Source organism: Thalia democratica, chromosome 5 (assembly GCF_965202585.1).
Source record: "Thalia democratica chromosome 5, ktThaDemo2.hap1.1, whole genome shotgun sequence".
NCBI classification, from domain to species: Eukaryota; Metazoa; Chordata; class Thaliacea; order Salpida; family Salpidae; genus Thalia; species Thalia democratica.
Window position 1 is genome coordinate 59,135,807 of NC_139169.1, and position 19,363 is coordinate 59,155,169.

The window sequence follows — 19,363 nt, forward strand, 5'->3', positions numbered from 1 at the left end:
AAAATAATTGTCATCGTGAAAAAATGTCGCCGTGCAAAAATGTCTCCTCGTGCAAAAGTGGCGCCGTGCAAAAGTGTCCCCTCGTGCAAAAGTGACCCTCCGTGCAAAAGAGTCGCCGTGCAAAAGTGTCCCCTCGTGCAAAAGTGTCCCCTCGTGCAAAAGTGACCCTCCGTGCATAAGAGTCGCCGTGCAAAAGTGTCCCCTCGTGCAAAAGTGACGCTGTGCAAAAGTGTCCCCTCGTGCAAAAGTGACCCTGCGTGCAAAAGTGACGCCGTGCAAAAGTGTCCCCTCGTGCAAAAGTGACGCTCGTGCAAAGGTGTCGCCGTGCAAAAGTGTCCCTTCGTGCAAAAGTGACCCCTCGTGCAAAAGTGACGCTCGTGCAAAAGTGTCCCTTCGTGCAAAAGTGACGCTCGTGCAAAAGTGACGGTCGTGCAAAAGTGACACCCACCCATGTGAATAACATAAGCTAAAATTTATACTACAATAAGTTGGTAACACTAACTTTGTTAACTTCGAGTGGATTGAAAGATCGGTTTTATTTTGATTGTAATCTTTTCAAACTAACTTTAAAGTAACTTTTTTCAACTTAATATTTATAATAACTTTAACACCAGGTCCAAACATCTACATATATAGGATGCACAACTACTCAAATTTAAACAAAAATTTATGATTTTGTTTAATTTTTGTTAGTTATTTTTATATTTTTATTGTCACTGTTACCCTTAACCCTCGAACGGTAGCTTTTTTTATTACTAATTTACTTTTTGATTTTCTTTTTGTTAATAGTTTTCATTAGTTTTTTTTTCTCAAATCACTGTAACCCCTAACCCTTACTCTCGACCGGTAGATTTTTTTAAAATTATTTACTTATCTTTTTATTTTCTTTTTTTAATAACTTTTATTAGTTATTTATTATTGTTATTTTTACTATCACTGTTACCCCTAACTTACGATTGGTAGCTTTTTAATTGTTTATTTATTTATTTTTTAGTTATTTTTTTCTAATATTTTTACTCTTTTGCAAAAATAACCCTCCGTGCAAAACTTCACTTGTGCAAAATTGAACATCTGTGCAAAATTGTCAATCGTTCAGTTTTGACCCGTTTCTATTTTTGTTATATATGTTTTAATTTGAAGTGTATCTTATCTTGTTTGTAGTACTTAAAAAAAACTAAATATCAAAACAGAAGCAAAAATTTGTTCATATGAAAAAATAAAAGCAGTTTTGTTCTGATTGGCTTAAAAAAAAGGAGAATGGAAACCACCTTTAACTTCTGAGTTCTGATGCTAATATTATAATAAAATGTTTGCCACACGACTGCTACTTTGTAGAAAAAGCCATTTTTGTCATTAAAGAAAACAAATTTATCAGTTAAAGCATGCTTAAAGGTCAGTCTTAGCTGAAAAAAATAACTAAGTCAGCAAACTTAATAAATTCTCTCATTACTACTTTTGATATCCCTATCCCTAACCCATATTACCCAAACATATTAAAAATTAGATTGTAAACAGTTAAACTAAAAAAAAAACACGAAAACAACCTTTTTTTTTTTTTGCTTACTTAGCTTTTTTAAAGCTCAGACCAGACTGACCTATAAGTATTCTAGAACTTTAAAAATGTATTTTTATTTTGATAACATTTTTTTTCTACAAAAAGGATCGTTTTTTTCTATTATTAACGTTTATTTTCAATTAACATAGGTTTATATTTTGAAACAGGCCCCTAAAAAAGTTTGTAACTTTTTGTTTGTTTTTATTCCTGAAGTTTTAAACCTAACAAAAATTGATAATGTCTTAGTTTGTCTGTATTTAACTTTTGAATATATTATTTACAAAAATGAAATTAAAATGTATGAATTAATTGCTTAACCTACACTAAATTAAATTGTTTAATTAAAATGATTTATACCTTTGAATAGTGATATATTTTAGCTCTGAGCCTCAGAATCTGAGGATTCTTATAAGTTTAAGCTCTGAGGATCTTTATAGATGAAATAATGTTAGCTTAGTAGCAATCCTGGTAAACCAAACGCCAAAATGAATTTTTAGTTTTTCTTTCATTTTTTTCGAACTTAAGATCTTTTTAATTTGTAAAATTAGTAAATTAAATCAACATCTTTAAACTAAATCAGTCATCACTATATGTTTTTTTGATGTGCATTGTAATAATTTTTTTTCAATATTGAAAATAAAATTTACTGTTTTTACCTTTATTTGATGTTACTAAAGTAAGGAACTCGCTTTAAAAAAAAGTCATCATTCTCTAATATTAAGATAAATAATTGTCTGTTTTTTAATACTCTTATACTAAAAAGAAGTTGAAGTTTGAGATCTATTTAAAAAAAAGTTACGATATTGTATTATCTACTTGTTACATTAAGCAAAAGTAAAATATCAACAAGTATATTATTTTTTTCAATAAGTCATAAAGACTTATTCAATATTTACTCAATTACTAAACTTCAAAATTATAAATTATAAACTTTTTGCATTAGTAAATTCATTGTGATTATTCAGAGAAATCTAGAAATTTTGCTTTCAAGTGATGAAACGATTTAGCGTGAATACAAAAGAACTTGGAGTAAAAGTAAATGTTGACATAGTGTTATTATTATGGTAGCTAAACTTTTAACCTGACAAATCAGCTTGGAAATGTAAAATACTTATGCTTTATTAGTTTGGATATAAAAACTTGAATGATAATTTTTTTTAAAAAACACAAGATTAAAAAAATCTTGGTATGAAAGAGTATACTGATTATTTAAAAATTTACTTCTATTTTATAAGACTTTTAAAAATATCAGAGAAAACAAAATCTTTTTTTTTAATAGTTGTGTAATGATTATACATTTGTATATAGCAAAAAAAACTTGCTTAATAAAAAGGGCTGAATTAAAAACTTTGTTTTACTCGAACTAAAACAATTAATAGTTTGTGAATTTAAAACTTTTAGAACTAATAATTTTAAGTGAGTATAACAATAGATTCCAGCATGAATGATACGTTAAAAAAACTTGAATAGTATATATCATATTATATCACTATATAATTTACAAAAATTTATACTTAAAAACATTTATAAAAAAAATGCTTTTAATTATTTTTATGAAAATAATATAAAGACTATTTAGAGTGATAGTTGTTGTTACTTTTATAATAGCTGACGCTCATTTTCATCTATTATCCTACTAAATTGAAATTTTTTAATTACTTTTTACAAGTCCATTATCACCCGTCTATTATTAAAAAGAACCTCCCAAAAATGATCGAAAAAAGACTCAACAGACTGTCAAAAACCAAAACAAAAAAAAGTCAAAGAGTCAATAAACGGATGCCAGAAAGCTTTAACAAACTCAAACTTAAATACTCAAATCACCAAATCAACCAAAACGAAAAGAAACCAACACGAACAAGAAAACAATCCACTTCAACCCACCCTATAACCAGTAAATAAGAACCAATACAGTTCAAGCTTTTCTGCAATTAACAGATAAATACTTTAAAGAAGATCACAAGTTAGAAAAAATAATATTTAGAAATAATTGTAAAATTTAATATAGCTGATGAGCAGTATTAAGAAATTAATCCAAAAACATAATCGAAAATACTTAATACAAAAAACGATGAAGAAAACGAAACACTTTACAACAGTCGGACAAAAAATAAATTTTCTTTCAATAAAAAATGCTTACTTGAAAATGTCACATAAAGATCAACAATCAAATAAGATAACGAAACAAAAAATATTTGGGATCAACGGGTGGAACTTGCAAATAAAGATGGTACAACCATGTCAGTGACTTTAAAAACTAAAGAAAACGGCACAGAAATAACAAATTACATCTGGAAGCTTAAAAATAGCAACATTGATTATAAAATAGACTGGAAAATAACCAACCATAATGGCAAAGCTAAAAATCAACATAAAATTTGCAGTACTTGCATACTAGAAAACATCGCAATTGCCAAAGTCGTCAGAAGGGATAACTTAAATAAATGGTACGAAATCTTTTACTCCTGCTCGCACCTTAAGAAACTCCACAAAAAACTTGAGTCTTAAGTTGTTCGTATTATAGGTTTATGCATGCTCTTAAAAAATTTTTATGTAGCTACTATTTTCTTGAAACTAAAAGTTTTTACAAAAAGCATTCATGCTAAATTTCAAATTTTTATAGTTATTACAAGTATAAAACTGTCTTTTTCGATAGTTACGTCTCAATTAAAAATTAAAATATGAGAGGTTATGTACAGCTCTGCTACGCTTGGCGGTAGAAATTTATCTCCTTTTATTCCCTTCTTTCAAATAATTTCATGTTAAAAGTAGCGAACTCGTTTTAGTTTGGCTCAGTTTTTTTGCTTAGTCGGTTGGTTTTTGCTTAGTTTGTTTAGACTTTGCCTTTACTTTAGCTTTGTTATTTTCTCTTACCAGTTTTTAGTTAACCATCGTTACTAGCGTAACGATGTCTTTTGTTTTAATAATTTGCTGTTGAGTCAAATTATTTTCTTTTGTATTATTTTCCTAAATAGACGTTTGCTTTATTTTATTCACGTTTAACATTTGTATCAAACAAAGTTGTTAGTGTTCAATATTGAAAATGTTTTGAATTTTTGTGTGACCGAAACTGTCCGGATAAGTGAGCGTCCGGATAAGTGAATAAGCACTGTACTGACAAAAAGTCAGTTTTTTAGATTAAAAGGCAAAATGTCAGCTTTAACTTACAAAATTCATTAATATTCAAAGCTTTAAAATAGTAAAGCTAAATGAATAATTTTATTTTATAGTCAAACTTAGAATTCAAAATTTTCCTATAAACACGTTGAAATATTACCCTATTTAAATAGTTGTTGTATGTAATCCCTTTAGTATTGATGATCTGTGGCGGGGACGCTTCCATAGTGAAGCTTTCATAAAAAAAATCTAGTTCAGTGCAAAATTATTTATAGATAAGTTTATACTTTTTATTTTCATATTCTAATAACTTATTATTATAGTAATCTTTTGCTGAAGTACACATTCTGAACACAGCAACTACTCAATAGAAAACTTCTAGCCAAAAATTACCAGGCTAAATAAAAATGAAACCTGACAGAAATTTTTTATTTTGGTTCAAAAATATGCACTGAATAATAAATGCAGACTAAAATGCGCACTTGTCAAAATAAGTGTAATCAAAATATGTAATTATCCAAACATGCTTACTCAGAATGCTTAATTACCAATTACTAAAGTTTTACCTAACAGCAAGGTATTAGTCAGGCTAAATTGCTTAAAATCTTGAAAAGTCAGGCTAAATTTACAAAATTTTACGTGGCAACCCTGAATGTAATACTTTTATAAAATTTGAACTTTTTTCGATTAACAAGTGTAGTTTATAATAAGCTTTTTTAAAAAAATAATGTCTTGGAATGTAACTAGGGTATTGTTTCAAAAGAGAATTCTATGCTAAAAAAAATCTCATGACTATAAATGAATAAATTACTACTTAGTAGGCATTATGGTAATAAAAATTCACAGTATAGTATAATTTAATACTTCTTAAAATTGCAAAAAAAATAAATGTGTTTTTAAAATAATTCAATGTGTGAAAACGTTTTCACCGAAAATATAAAATACATAAAAAATTAATAACTTATTTCGATCGTTGACTAACTGATTTGAATAGCTTAAAAAATACTCACAACATATTTTGATTTTATAATAATACACTTTTAAGAACAGGGTTGCCAGACTTCCAGAAAACGGGACCTACGAATATAAAAAATCGTTTATTTAGTTTTAAATGTAATGCTCTAGTACAGTAAGCTCTCGCTTATTTACGCACATTGTGTCGACAGAGAATGGGTAAAGATATGAAAGATCGTAAAGATACGAGAGGTACCAAATATACTTACTATAATGGCTGTTTTTTGATATTGCTTCTAGTTAAAAGCAGACTGAGGACTTTCCCACTTTAAAACATTTGTTTACTTAATTTAAAAATTTGTAGACAAAAGATAAAACTATACTGTAAAAAAAGGGGTTTAATCTTATATAAAACAGTAACACTTGTAGAAAAACTTTAATAATTTTAATAATAAGTTGATTTTATCTTGATCTTTACTTATATCTGACTTATTTGATACTTGACATTTATATTCTAGTCTACTTAGCAAATTGCTGTGCAAAGCAAGTGTTACAGAAGAAGAACTTAAACTAAAAAACGTAAAATTAAAATTAGTGATATGTCTACTAAAAAAAACAATTTAGATTTGTTTTAAGTCTAAGTTCTATAATTATTTAGTATCACTGCTACTTTTTGCTGGGAGTTTCATTAAATTTATTTTTTAGATGTTTTTACATATATAGGGCAAAAGTACTGTATTATTTACTTGTGTTACAAACTCTCATTATTTCATTATACTTCCATTATTTAACACAGTCATATGTATTTTAGAATTTTAACATAATCTTTTATTGCTAACAAAATTTCTGATATACTGAGGTGTAACTAAATGTTTTTCAATTAGTCAAGGAACATAAGTTTACAAAGTATAAAGATTTAGTGAAGTGAGTTAGCATCTAAAAACATATTTTACATTAATATATATAACACACCTAATATGTGCAATGTTAAAAAGCTAAAATTTTCATTGTTTGAATTTTTTAGAATTCTCAAATGCGTAACTAAACGAGAGTGTGTAACGTCACGAGTGCGTAAAGATGCGAGATGTTACTGTAATTGTTTTCTCATAAAAATCTCATAACTACGTTTAAGGTTACAAAAAAAGCTGTTCTTTAACACTAGTTTTCTATATTATCATACAATTTTACAAGTAAATGTCATTTTTAAAGAGTCTATAAAACCGTAATAATTATTTATTCCACTAAAAGTTATCTTATTAGCTTCACAATTACATAAAGCAAAATAGAATAAGCTTTGATAGTTATACAAAGAAGTGAAAATACCTTTTAGTCCTATAATTTATTAACTTTGTAACTAACTATCACAACTCTGTAAGCATTGTAATTTATTTAAGTAAGTTTTTCACTTCTGCTTGTTTTTCTTCAACTGCACGGTATTTTTTGAAATACTTGACCGCAACAAAAGCGAAAACCACTGCAACTAAAGCCAAACATACGACCAGTCCAAGAGCGAAAAAGCTCTGATTGTTCCCGCTTGACTTGAGAGCTTCTGATTGAGAATTGCAAGATTCGCTTGATACTTGAGCGTCTACTGGTACTGCTGGTTTCAAGCATATGAATTTAAACGTCCCTTGGCGACAGTTTGGCCAGCGTCCCAAAGTTGGTTTGCTGTACATTACTGAGTAAGAAGCAAACACGCAAGGCTCATTCAAGCTATCAGCAGTGTCAATGTAAAGTTTTCCATGGACGGCTTCGTTCCAGACTTCCCCGTTTGTAAACACTCTGTCCTGTTTACCTTTACCACAGGGGGTCACATCGAGGCCAATAAAATATTCCTGCCATCCAGTGTGGAATCCGCACCCAGGAAAGTTGCCACTTCTCACTACCTTATTGATTGCGTCATAGTCATTTATGTTGGTGATTGGCGCTACAATTTCATTTTTTGCAGCGCAAAATTTCTTTGCCTCACAATATGACATTCTTTGGAAGTGAAAAGTAAACTTTCCTGTTGGAGTGGTAACTTCAGTAGTACAGCTTGGTTTCATTTTATGATAAATTCTGTAATTGTTTCTAAATTGTAAGTTTTTGAATTTGTTTTTTTAGTTAATTTTATAATCAGTTTCACATACATATAAAAGACTTTTAATATTAAGAATAAAAACCATCTAAAAAGTTTTATTTGTAAAAAATAAAGTGTTGTTTCTTTACTTTTAAAGATTACTTTAAATATTTTTTTATGAACATCGATGATTTAATGAATTCTTGACTAAATAGTAAAACTTTAAGTATTTTAACTTATAAATTGGTATTAGTATTTTATATTTGTATAAATTAAGCTAAGAAAATTAAAAAATAATTATAACTTTGCACTAAACAAAGTTCTTTCATAAACCAATTAATTGATTTTGTTTTACTTACTAGAAGAAGGATAAAATGTAAAACATAAAATATATTTGAATTATTAGTTTTAGAATTTTTAATTGATAGTTACTAAGTTACACTAAAATTAAATATTAATAAAGGTTAAAAAAGGGTTTTGTGTAAACTCAAATTTCCAATTAAACACGACTTAAACTAACTGCAAGACCATCTAAACACAAATAGTTAAACCATAACTGTATGTAAAAAATCACATTATTGAGAAATAGTTTAATAAAAGTAGCATCTAAATCTACTAATGTATTATTTTAAAATATATGTCATACTTTTAAAAGCAGTTAATGTTAAACTTGTTCTATTTTTTATAGGCTAATATCAACTAAGTAAGTTTTTTCTAAACATGCAAGAAAGTTTTTAAAGTTTTTACAAACCGTAGATTTAAAACTTTTTTATTAACCAAAGTATATTTTGAATGTTTTCAAGTTGGCAGAGAAAGTCAGAAGTTTAAATGATTTTGTCTTTACAGTTCATTTTCTAGTATAGTAAGGTTTAACTATCTAAACCTTTTTAAACTAAAATCTTTGAAGAAATGTTCTTTGTGCAACTTCTATAAAATAAAGATTATCTGAGCATAAAATCAGAACATTCTTAAAAAAAATTCCCACTGGGCTTACTAAAACCGTGTGGAAAGCTAAACTCTTGTATTATAATATACAACTATCAGGTTGTGTACAACTCAATGACCTAGAGGTTTTTTCGAACATTCAAGTCCTTAGACCAAATTTTTTTGAGCATCTTTATTTATTTTTTGTTAAAAAACAATAAAACTATCAGCATTTTGAGAGCTACAAGCTAAATCTTATTAGTAGAGTATTAATTTTTAGACAAGTAGTTAATTTTCACCTTTGTATCTTATAAGTTTATAAAGTTTATCTAGAGTTTTTTATATTTTAGTAAACGTGGAAAAACTTAAAATTTTGCGCAATTTTTATATATGAAATAATTAAATTAATATCAATTTTTAAATTTATCCAAGGTTAAGAATCTTTGGTTTAGCGTTATACTTATTACAATACACACTTTAAGTAACATTACTAGATATTTTTTATGTTTTTATATTATAAAACAATTTATCTTAAACTTAATCTTTAATTAAAAGTTAAAAAGAAAACTTGTGCTCTCATAAACCTGGAAGAAAAACATAAAACCGGAGAGTAGTTTAAAAAACCGAATAGCTACCCTAGAGTTATTTAGAGTCATTGCTTTTGACTTATAAATAATAATACCTTGTATAAGTATTTAAATCACTGTGAGCGGAATTGCAAGTATAGGATTTTATATCTTATATTTAGAAAAAGTTACCTAAATTATATTTAAGTAGATTAAATGGCAGAAGTTTTTATATAACAACTAATAAAAACTGTAAAATTTACAAAATAAAACACTACAACATAAGTAAAGTAAATTAAAAGGTATTTGTGGTGTGCGGCCCTATAACCGAAAAGTTCATCGTGCAACAGGTCATAGGACCAAGTATTTGAGGTTTTCTGTTTGTCATTCAATAAACTGTATATATATATATATATATATATATATATATATATATATATATATATATATAATAAGGTTAATGTTCAAACTTAAACACCTTCTACTGAGCCCACTTGAAGGGCTTTTAAATAATTTATTGAAATGGCGATTTTAAAAATTCTGGTACTTATGTTTAATAAAGCTATAATTTTTCATAAAGCTTTAATCATCAGCCAGTAAAATTTAAAATAAAAAGCACTGTACTAAACAAAGATACAAAAGTTATGCAAAAAAACAAAAAACAGTATGACTCAATATTGCACATTACAAATATTCAGTACAAAAATCGATCTACCATCTAACTAATCAAACAACTAAAATTAACGAAAACAACAGTTAATTGACTATAAAATACTTCAAAATTTGTTGTATTTTAAGAGAAGCTTTTTCATATGTCGACAAGACGATATAAATTCGCTCCTCTTATTTAAACATCTCTTATTTAAACAACCTTCCTTTTTTAACGCATACATAACGGCTGTTGATTCTTTTAAGCACAGCCAACAAACAGGGTTGTTACCATCTGCTATTGGCTGTGCTCTTTTTATCACTCCCAAGTTAATTTAAAATCAATGTTTTTGCGCTTAAGGCCGCAAACATACTTCGAAAGCTCAGTTTCATTTTCGTATACACCACCTTTAAAGGATTTTTTATGGTTGGCATACCGAAATCTGAATTGAGTGGAGCATAAGCCGATGTAGAACTTCTTTTCAAGGTCAGAGTTAACTGATGCCTTGTAAATAATGTTCTCTGACCGGCAATTGTCCCCCTTCAAATTATATTTACAGCCACCAGCGCAATTAGACTGATTTTTGATTAAATTACTTTTGTTTAAAATCCTTTGATTATGTGACTTAATTAATCTCTCCAAATTCGCCATACATGAATAACTGATTCGCATATTGTGTTTGTTAAATATATATTTTTTTAATTTATTATTGTTTTTTTATTTATGATCCGTACAATTTTTTATTCCTCAAATTATGTAAACAAAGTACCCAAGTGCTAAGAATTTAGGTAAAACTTGTATGGATTATATATAAAAAAAAAATAAATAAAGAAAAAAATTTAATGACGTCATTAAAGTTTAATATATAGCTTCATTAAAAGTAAAAATTAATATAGAAATATTATATGAACCAAAAAACGAAAATTGTGCAAATTTGGAATTTTGCTGAAAAATTAAGGTTAAAAAAAAATAATTTAAAAACAAATAAAAAAAAGTTTAATAACGTCTTTAAGTTTAATAAGGTATGTTAATATTAAAAGTGAAAAAAAAATATATATTTTGAAGAAATAGGTTGGTAACAATATAATGTAAAAATAGGAACCCACTACAAAAGTAAAACCAAAATTCGATAGAAGTTATCGTGAAAAGCAAAGAAAAAGAACGTTCTTAGAATAAAGATATAAGTTCCAAGTTAGCATTAAAAAAATTGAAAATAAATGGTTTTAAAGTTTTGTTAAAAAAAAATACAAAAAAAAACCATTCAAGCCAGGTTCACGCTCGTAGAGTTAGTTACCTTTAAGTAGATTGGCTGGCAGAATATTTTGTATAACAACCAGGGGCGTCGCGTGGGGTGGCACACTGGAGCTGCAGTCCCACCTATTCAAAAAAAAAAAGAAGAAAAAAGAAAATTTCCCTTTACTTCAGTTTTTCTGCTTTTTTTCATTGAACTTGACGATAAATTTGTTAGTTTTTTAAATTTTACATTCAATCTTCAAATATTCGGTTCAATGGCTGGCGCTGCAAGCTAAAACTGTGTACGCTGCATTTTAAACATATACAAATTTTCTACACAAAATGTTGTTGAAAAGCTTATTTTTAGAGCTGCATTCAATGCAGCGCTATGTGAATTAAACTGAATATAATGAATATAGTGAATATGAATATACTGCTAATAAGTTTTTGAACATTATACATTGACAAAGCTACTAAATGTAAACACACTGAGTACAAAGAAAGTAAAGTTTAGTTTTTGAAGTGAATGTTGCAAGATCAAAACCCAGTGGTCAACACATCTACAAAAAAATATTTTTAAGCCAAAAGTTTTAACAAGATTTTAAAGGACATTATTAAAAATATTACAAAACTTAATAGTTTTTTGTGTGTTTTATTGATAATTCTTTAAAAAAATGGTCATTAAATTTTTTATTTTTCAAATATCATAATTTTTTATTCCAGATTACCTTAAAATAAAATAAAATAAAGGCTACCTATCTTATTTACATATAATAATTTAATTTCTTTCAAATACAAGTAATTTTGTTTTTTGATAATTTTTAATATTAAAATAAGCAATATGTAGCTAACAATCTTAAATAATTTGCTAAAAACTTTTTTAACAATTGCTGAAAATAAAGGAAAAGGTAAGATAAAGTAAAATAGGTTTTTTATCTGTAAAATTCTTACTTACACAACAAAAGATAATTCTCATAGTTAAACTTATATCAACCTGTATTTAAACTAAAAATTTTCAAGCATTTATTTTAAATGAAAAAGTCATTTAATATTAAGTACATATATAGAAAGTTTGTTAAGGACATAGGGGGCTATCATTTTTTTATAACAAAAATTAGCATTAGAAATTATATGAAATAACTTTTTAGTACTACATATCTTGTACAAAAATCTAAGACAAAATTCATTCAAAAACATCTTTATTAAAGCAACAAACAAGTAAAATCGATTTCGGCTAACGCTTTTCAATTACTTTAGTTAGCAACTAATTTTAAGATTAAATTTTGAGTATATAAATAGTTAGAGGTTACATCAGAAAAATCAATTAACACTAATTAGCATAATTGAGCAAAATTAATCAGACATTCACTATTCATAAATGCATATATAAAAACAGTTTATCAGTAATTTAACTAAGACAAACAACATTAAAATAAAAATAAAATAAAAATAAGCGACAAAATTCAAATAAAATCTATAACAACTTATAAAGATTAGATTTATAAACGTATTGTTGCTTACACAATTTAGGTTTACATGTTTTTATAAATAGAGATTCTAAAACACTAAGGTGATAATCGTTACGAGCTTTACTTAAAATTGAAAAGTTACTATCACTATAGTTCTTTGCGCAATCTGAATTGTTTAATAAGTGTTCAGCTATCGCTGATGATCTATTAGATGGTTTTTTTAAACCAGTGTCCATCCATCTTCTGAGGGAATTAAAAATGTGTTGGTCCCTTCTAATATGGAATCTTTGAGACGTTCTGCCAATGTACTCACTGTCACAGTGGCACTTGTACATATAAATAATTTTGCTTTTTTCCTGATCGGCAGTACGGTCTTTGCAAATTCCATTTAAGGGCTTTCTTGTAGCATGACTGATTCTTAGTTGTACAGAGTTAAAAGTGGAGTTTACAGTGTATTTTACAGTCTTTTCTAGAGCAGATGCTACTTTACCGAGATATGGCAATCTCAAATATACAGGGCATTTTCTAGGACCAAATTTAACCGGTTTTTCAAATTTTGTGATTGTATTGTTAATTGTCTTTCTGACTATATGCGATGGATAACCAAGAGCTTCAAAAATATTCTTTATTTTATCTAATTCCTCTTCAAACAACTTTTTCGAGCAAATCTTGTGTGCTCTGAATACCAAACAAGAGATTAAACCGAGTTTTTGAGATAAAGGGCAGAATGACTGAAATGGAATATATTGACCAGCAAATGTAGGTTTTCTGTACACAGTGGTAAGCAACTCGGAAGATGTACGCAACAGATGTACATCCAAGAAAGGTAAGCAATTGTCTTTTTCTTTTTCAATAGTAAATTTTAAATTTGGGTGTAAATTCGAAATTTTGCTAAATAATTCATCAATGTTATATTCATCATTGTAAGACACAAAAATGTCGTCAACATACCTAATATAGTTTATTGGTTTTTGATACTTGGAAAAGAGCAATGTTTCAAAGTATCCCACAAAAATGTTGGCTAAAATAGGGCCAAGTGGACTACCCATCGCTACTCCATCTATCTGTTTATAAATATAAGAATTAAATCTGAATTCAACATTTTTTACTGCCATGTTTAACATACTAAGACAAACATCTTTTGGAATAGAAGGAGCTGTAAGACCAGAATTGTAAAGTTCATTTAGACATATATTTATAGTTTCATCCACTGGGACATTAGTAAAGAGGCTTTTTATGTCAAAAGAACACATGTTACTTGGTAAAAAAGCATTTTTTCTTATGACTTCAACGAATGAGAAAGAGTCTTTTATACAGAAAGTGGAATACTTACTGGAAACTGGTTCGAGGATTTTGATTAGAAGCTTTGAAATTTTATATTGTGCAGAGCTACTCATATCTAAAATAGGTCTTGTTGGAACACCGTCTTTGTGAGTTTTAGGTAGTCCGTACAGTTTCGGACACTGAGAACCTGAAGGTCTAATAGACTCATACAAATCCTTAGAAATATAACCTTTGGCATACCAACCTCTGAGCTTAAGTTGAAAAGCTTTTCAACTTAAGCTCAGAGGTTGGTATGCCAAAGGTTATATTTCTAAGGATTTGTATGAGTCTATTAGACCTTCAGGTTCTCAGTGTCCGAAACTGTACGGACTACCTAAAACTCACAAAGACGGTGTTCCAACAAGACCTATTTTAGATATGAGTAGCTCTGCACAATATAAAATTTCAAAGCTTCTAATCAAAATCCTCGAACCAGTTTCCAGTAAGTATTCCACTTTCTGTGATAAAGACTCTTTCTCATTCGTTGAAGTCATAAGAAAAAATGCTTTTTTACCAAGTAACATGTGTTCTTTTGACATAAAAAGCCTCTTTACTAATGTCCCAGTGGATGAAACTATAAATATATGTCTAAATGAACTTTACAATTCTGGTCTTACAGCTCCTTCTATTCCAAAAGATGTTTGTCTTAGTATGTTAAACATGGCAGTAAAAAATGTTGAATTCAGATTTAATTCTTATATTTATAAACAGATAGATGGAGTAGCGATGGGTAGTCCACTTGGCCCTATTTTAGCCAACATTTTTGTGGGATACTTTGAAACATTGCTCTTTTCCAAGTATCAAAAACCAATAAACTATATTAGGTATGTTGACGACATTTTTGTGTCTTACAATGATGAATATAACATTGATGAATTATTTAGCAAAATTTCGAATTTACACCCAAATTTAAAATTTACTATTGAAAAAGAAAAAGACAATTGCTTACCTTTCTTGGATGTACATCTGTTGCGTACATCTTCCGAGTTGCTTACCACTGTGTACAGAAAACCTACATTTGCTGGTCAATATATTCCATTTCAGTCATTCTGCCCTTTATCTCAAAAACTCGGTTTAATCTCTTGTTTGGTATTCAGAGCACACAAGATTTGCTCGAAAAAGTTGTTTGAAGAGGAATTAGATAAAATAAAGAATATTTTTGAAGCTCTTGGTTATCCATCGCATATAGTCAGAAAGACAATTAACAATACAATCACAAAATTTGAAAAACCGGTTAAATTTGGTCCTAGAAAATGCCCTGTATATTTGAGATTGCCATATCTCGGTAAAGTAGCATCTGCTCTAGAAAAGACTGTAAAATACACTGTAAACTCCACTTTTAACTCTGTACAACTAAGAATCAGTCATGCTACAAGAAAGCCCTTAAATGGAATTTGCAAAGACCGTACTGCCGATCAGGAAAAAAGCAAAATTATTTATATGTACAAGTGCCACTGTGACAGTGAGTACATTGGCAGAACGTCTCAAAGATTCCATATTAGAAGGGACCAACACATTTTTAATTCCCTCAGAAGATGGATGGACACTGGTTTAAAAAAAAACCATCTAATAGATCATCAGCGATAGCTGAACACTTATTAAACAATTCAGATTGCGCAAAGAACTATAGTGATAGTAACTTTTCAATTTTAAGTAAAGCTCGTAACGATTATCACCTTAGTGTTTTAGAATCTCTATTTATAAAAACATGTAAACCTAAATTGTGTAAGCAACAATACGTTTATAAATCTAATCTTTATAAGTTGTTATAGATTTTATTTGAATTTTGTCGCTTATTTTTATTTTATTTTTATTTTAATGTTGTTTGTCTTAGTTAAATTACTGATAAACTGTTTTTATATATGCATTTATGAATAGTGAATGTCTGATTAATTTTGCTCAATTATGCTAATTAGTGTTAATTGATTTTTCTGATGTAACCTCTAACTATTTATATACTCAAAATTTAATCTTAAAATTAGTTGCTAACTAAAGTAATTGAAAAGCGTTAGCCGAAATCGATTTTACTTGTTTGTTGCTTTAATAAAGATGTTTTTGAATGAATTTTGTCTTAGATTTTTGTACAATTATATGAAAGCATTACTTATATACTACAAGATACTTTTCAAAGTGAAAAATAAATTATTAGCATTGAAATATCAGTACTGTGTAAAAGTTTTCACAAATAGTTGAACTGAGCATAAATAATTTTTTAGGTTGTTTTAAAAAATTACAACATGCAAGCCACAAATTATAGTGAATGGACTGTGGATCAGCTTAAACGCCTTGATATAAATGCTTTATCTGAAGTTGAGAAGCTCAAGTTAAAAAACAGCAGACCAACACCAGATATTTCAATTACCCAAGAGTGTACATCAAGAGGTTTGAAGTTTATTTTATGACTAAGCTAAAATTTTGAACTATATGAAAAAATTTAATTATTATTTATATATGTGTTTGTTACTTTAAAAAGAAAATATATTATGAGGAAAAAGTTATGATGTTTACAAAGATTATTGCAGTTTTAGTTTAACTAAAATATTAGCTCTATAAATTAAAGTCTTAGAGCTAGCGTATATTTGAAACATTGTTTCATCCTAATATTTTCTTAGCTGAGATTTTACTAAAGGAGAAATTTTTAGAGGTTTTTTATATATATACTTTTCAGGTATTTATAGTTTTATCAATGTCAGTTTTTGTAACAACTTTAGCACTCAAATAATGAGAATAAAGAGTTTTTTTTATTAATAGAGTGTGTAAATTTATTTTAATTTTCTAAAAAAAAGATATTTTTTTTAATGGTTTTACAGTCATGTTTTTTGTCAATGTCAGATTTTTGTGTTAAAAAGGTAAGCCTTTCAAGAGAAAGTTCAGCAATGAATATTACAACAAGCACCAATGGCTTTGCGCATGTAAACAGTCCATGGCCCTATACTGTTTTCCGTGTATTCTGTTTGGAGGTGAAGATGCTTGGACAAAAACTGGTTTTAGAAACTTGTCCAAAATTGCTGCAAGATCTCTATCTCATGCCAAATCTTCCAAGCATTTGGACAACATTGTGTCTTTCAACTTCCTAGGTAAAAGTTGCATCCAAATTTATCTAAGTAAAAGTTACCAGGATAGCATTGAAAAACATAATGAAGAAGTGAGAAAAAACAGAAAAGTACTGAATATTTTAATTGACAGTGTACTTTTTTGTGGCCAACAAGAAATTGCGTTAAGAGGCCACAATGAAACTGAAAATTCCTTAAATCCTGGTGGCTTTAGGTCTTTGCTTAGATATGCCAGCAAACTAGATAAAGACCTTGAAGGTCATTTAGAAAAAAGCAAAGCATTTTTAGGAGTGTCTGCCACATTCCAAAATGAGATTCTAGAATGTGTTTTGAAAGTCTATAGAAAAGAAGTTGTCTCACAAGTAGAACAAGCACATTTTATAGCAGTCATTGCAGACGAGACAACTGATATAGTGTCCAAAATCAGCTTTCAATTGTTGTTAGATACACACACCAAGGAAACGTTGTGGAAAGATTTTGGGGTTTTTTTAGACCTAAAAGAGCTAATGCTGATGGTATTTCTGAAGTAATTTTGACTGAGCTAGCCAACATTTTTCAAGGAAATAAAAAGAAATTAATTGCCCAGACGTATGATGGTGCATCAGTGATAAAGGGACGAATTGGAGGAGTTCATGTCAAGGTGAAAGAAGTATACCCCAACGCACATTATGTACATTGTGCTGCTCACCAAAAAAATTTGGTTTTATCAAGAGCTGGCAGTTGCAACAATGAAGCAAGGCTCTTCTTTGCAAAACTTGATCAAATTCCAAACTTTTTTTCCAAATCGCCAGAGAGAAAACAAGCCATTGAAGTCTCTGTTCCTTCAGGCTCCAGAACACGATGGAATTATAGCTCAAGAACAGTATGCAAAGTTGCCATGAACTTAGATGAATTACTCAATGGATTTAAATCAATTGTTAATTCTTCAGATTGCTACGGTTTGCCAACAATTTCTGCTGCTTCAAACTGCATCAAAACTTTAGAAGACAATAAATTTCTTTTTTGGCTTAATGTATTTGCTGCATTAATGCCTGAAGTAGAAATTTTATACAAGGTAATGCAGAGCACCAGTTTGACAGTTAAAAAGGCAGAGGACCATATTCGCAATTTTAAAAATTCAGTTGCTAGAATTCGGAACTCAACTATAACAGATCATGAGTCTGTAAACCTCTCTGCTGCTACAAAAGAGGTTTGCGACAGTGTAAATCTAAATGTGGCAGAAAGGTTCAAGTTTTCTGGCCACTTGCGAATTGCTCAGTTATTTGACGAAAAAAAGTTCAACGCGTACATATCTACATTTCCATCAAATTTGGTTGAAGAAGTGAAAACATACTATCCAGAGGTAGAGTCGAAAATATTAGTTAATGAGTTAAATACTTTTTATAAACGAAAAGAAATGCACAAGTGCGGTCTTGTTAAAATTTTAGCTGACTTGAAAGAAAACAACTTGGATAAATCTTTCACTGAAATCACAAAGCTGTTGAACATACTGATAGCAATACCAATGTGTTCAACAGAGGCAGAAAGATCATTTTCAGCTCTAAAAAGAATTAAGACTTACCTAAGAAACACTATGGGCCAGACAAGACTTAATTCTTTAAGTGTATTATCAACTGGTCGAGATTTAGTTAGTGAATGTGATGGTTTTAATTCGAAGGTAATAGAAATGTTTGTTGAGAAAAAAGAAAGAAGGATGCATTTTACTTATAAAGGTAAAAAATAATTTTCTGATTATCATTAACAGAGAGTACATAATTAAGCTTATTTTGTTTTGTGTTTTTAACTTTTAATATTTTTAGTTTGCAAATAGTAAACTACTAAAAATATTTTACTTTATTTTTAATTCGCTGTACTGAATGCTACTTTTGACTAAACTTTATATTTTATTTCTTTTCAGATACATTATATGTTTTTAGTTAGTATTTCATTAATTAGATGTTAATGTTTATAGGTTATTTTAAAACTTTAGTTTTGTTAGTCAACAAATTGTGAACTATTACTCAGATTCTGCTTTGTTTGTTAATTTTGTATGATAAGAATAATTCCGACTTAACTTCAATTATGTTTTTAGTAAAAGTTAGTTGTTTTAGGTAATTATTTTTTGACCCAGATATAATTTTTTAAAGGTTATTTTACAACTTGTAATTGTTTAGTTTGCAAACATAGACCTTTTAAACAAATTTTGCTTTATTTGTTTATTATCTATATTGAAAGCTAATAATGACCAAGTTGTGCTTTTTAGTTTTTATAAGTTATATTAAAGTTATATATGTTTCAAAACGTAGGTAGAATTGTGTTTAATTTTTTTAGTGTGTTAAACTATTTTAAGAAAAAAGTCAATTTTTTTTTGCTGCTGTGATATCTATAACTTTTTAAAGACCTTTGTGTTTAAATTGTAAAAGTTTTAAAAGAAAATTCCTTCTAGTGTGGTTTTTTTTTTCAATTTTAATGTTATTTTTTA

At 28.4% G+C, this 19,363-nt stretch overlaps 1 protein-coding gene across 1 annotated transcript; it reads left to right on the forward strand.

Annotated features, from left to right (window-relative positions):
- The first annotated feature begins 16,086 nt into the window (after positions 1–16,086).
- Positions 16,087–18,625, forward strand: LOC145836681 (zinc finger MYM-type protein 1-like). The gene is made up of 3 exons (XM_082944464.1): positions 16,087–16,231; positions 16,699–17,417; positions 17,489–18,625. The coding sequence occupies exons 1-3, from the start codon at positions 16,087–16,089 to the stop codon at positions 18,623–18,625; spliced, it is 2,001 nt and encodes a 666-aa protein (XP_082800590.1).
- Positions 18,626–19,363: the final 738 nt, after the last annotated feature.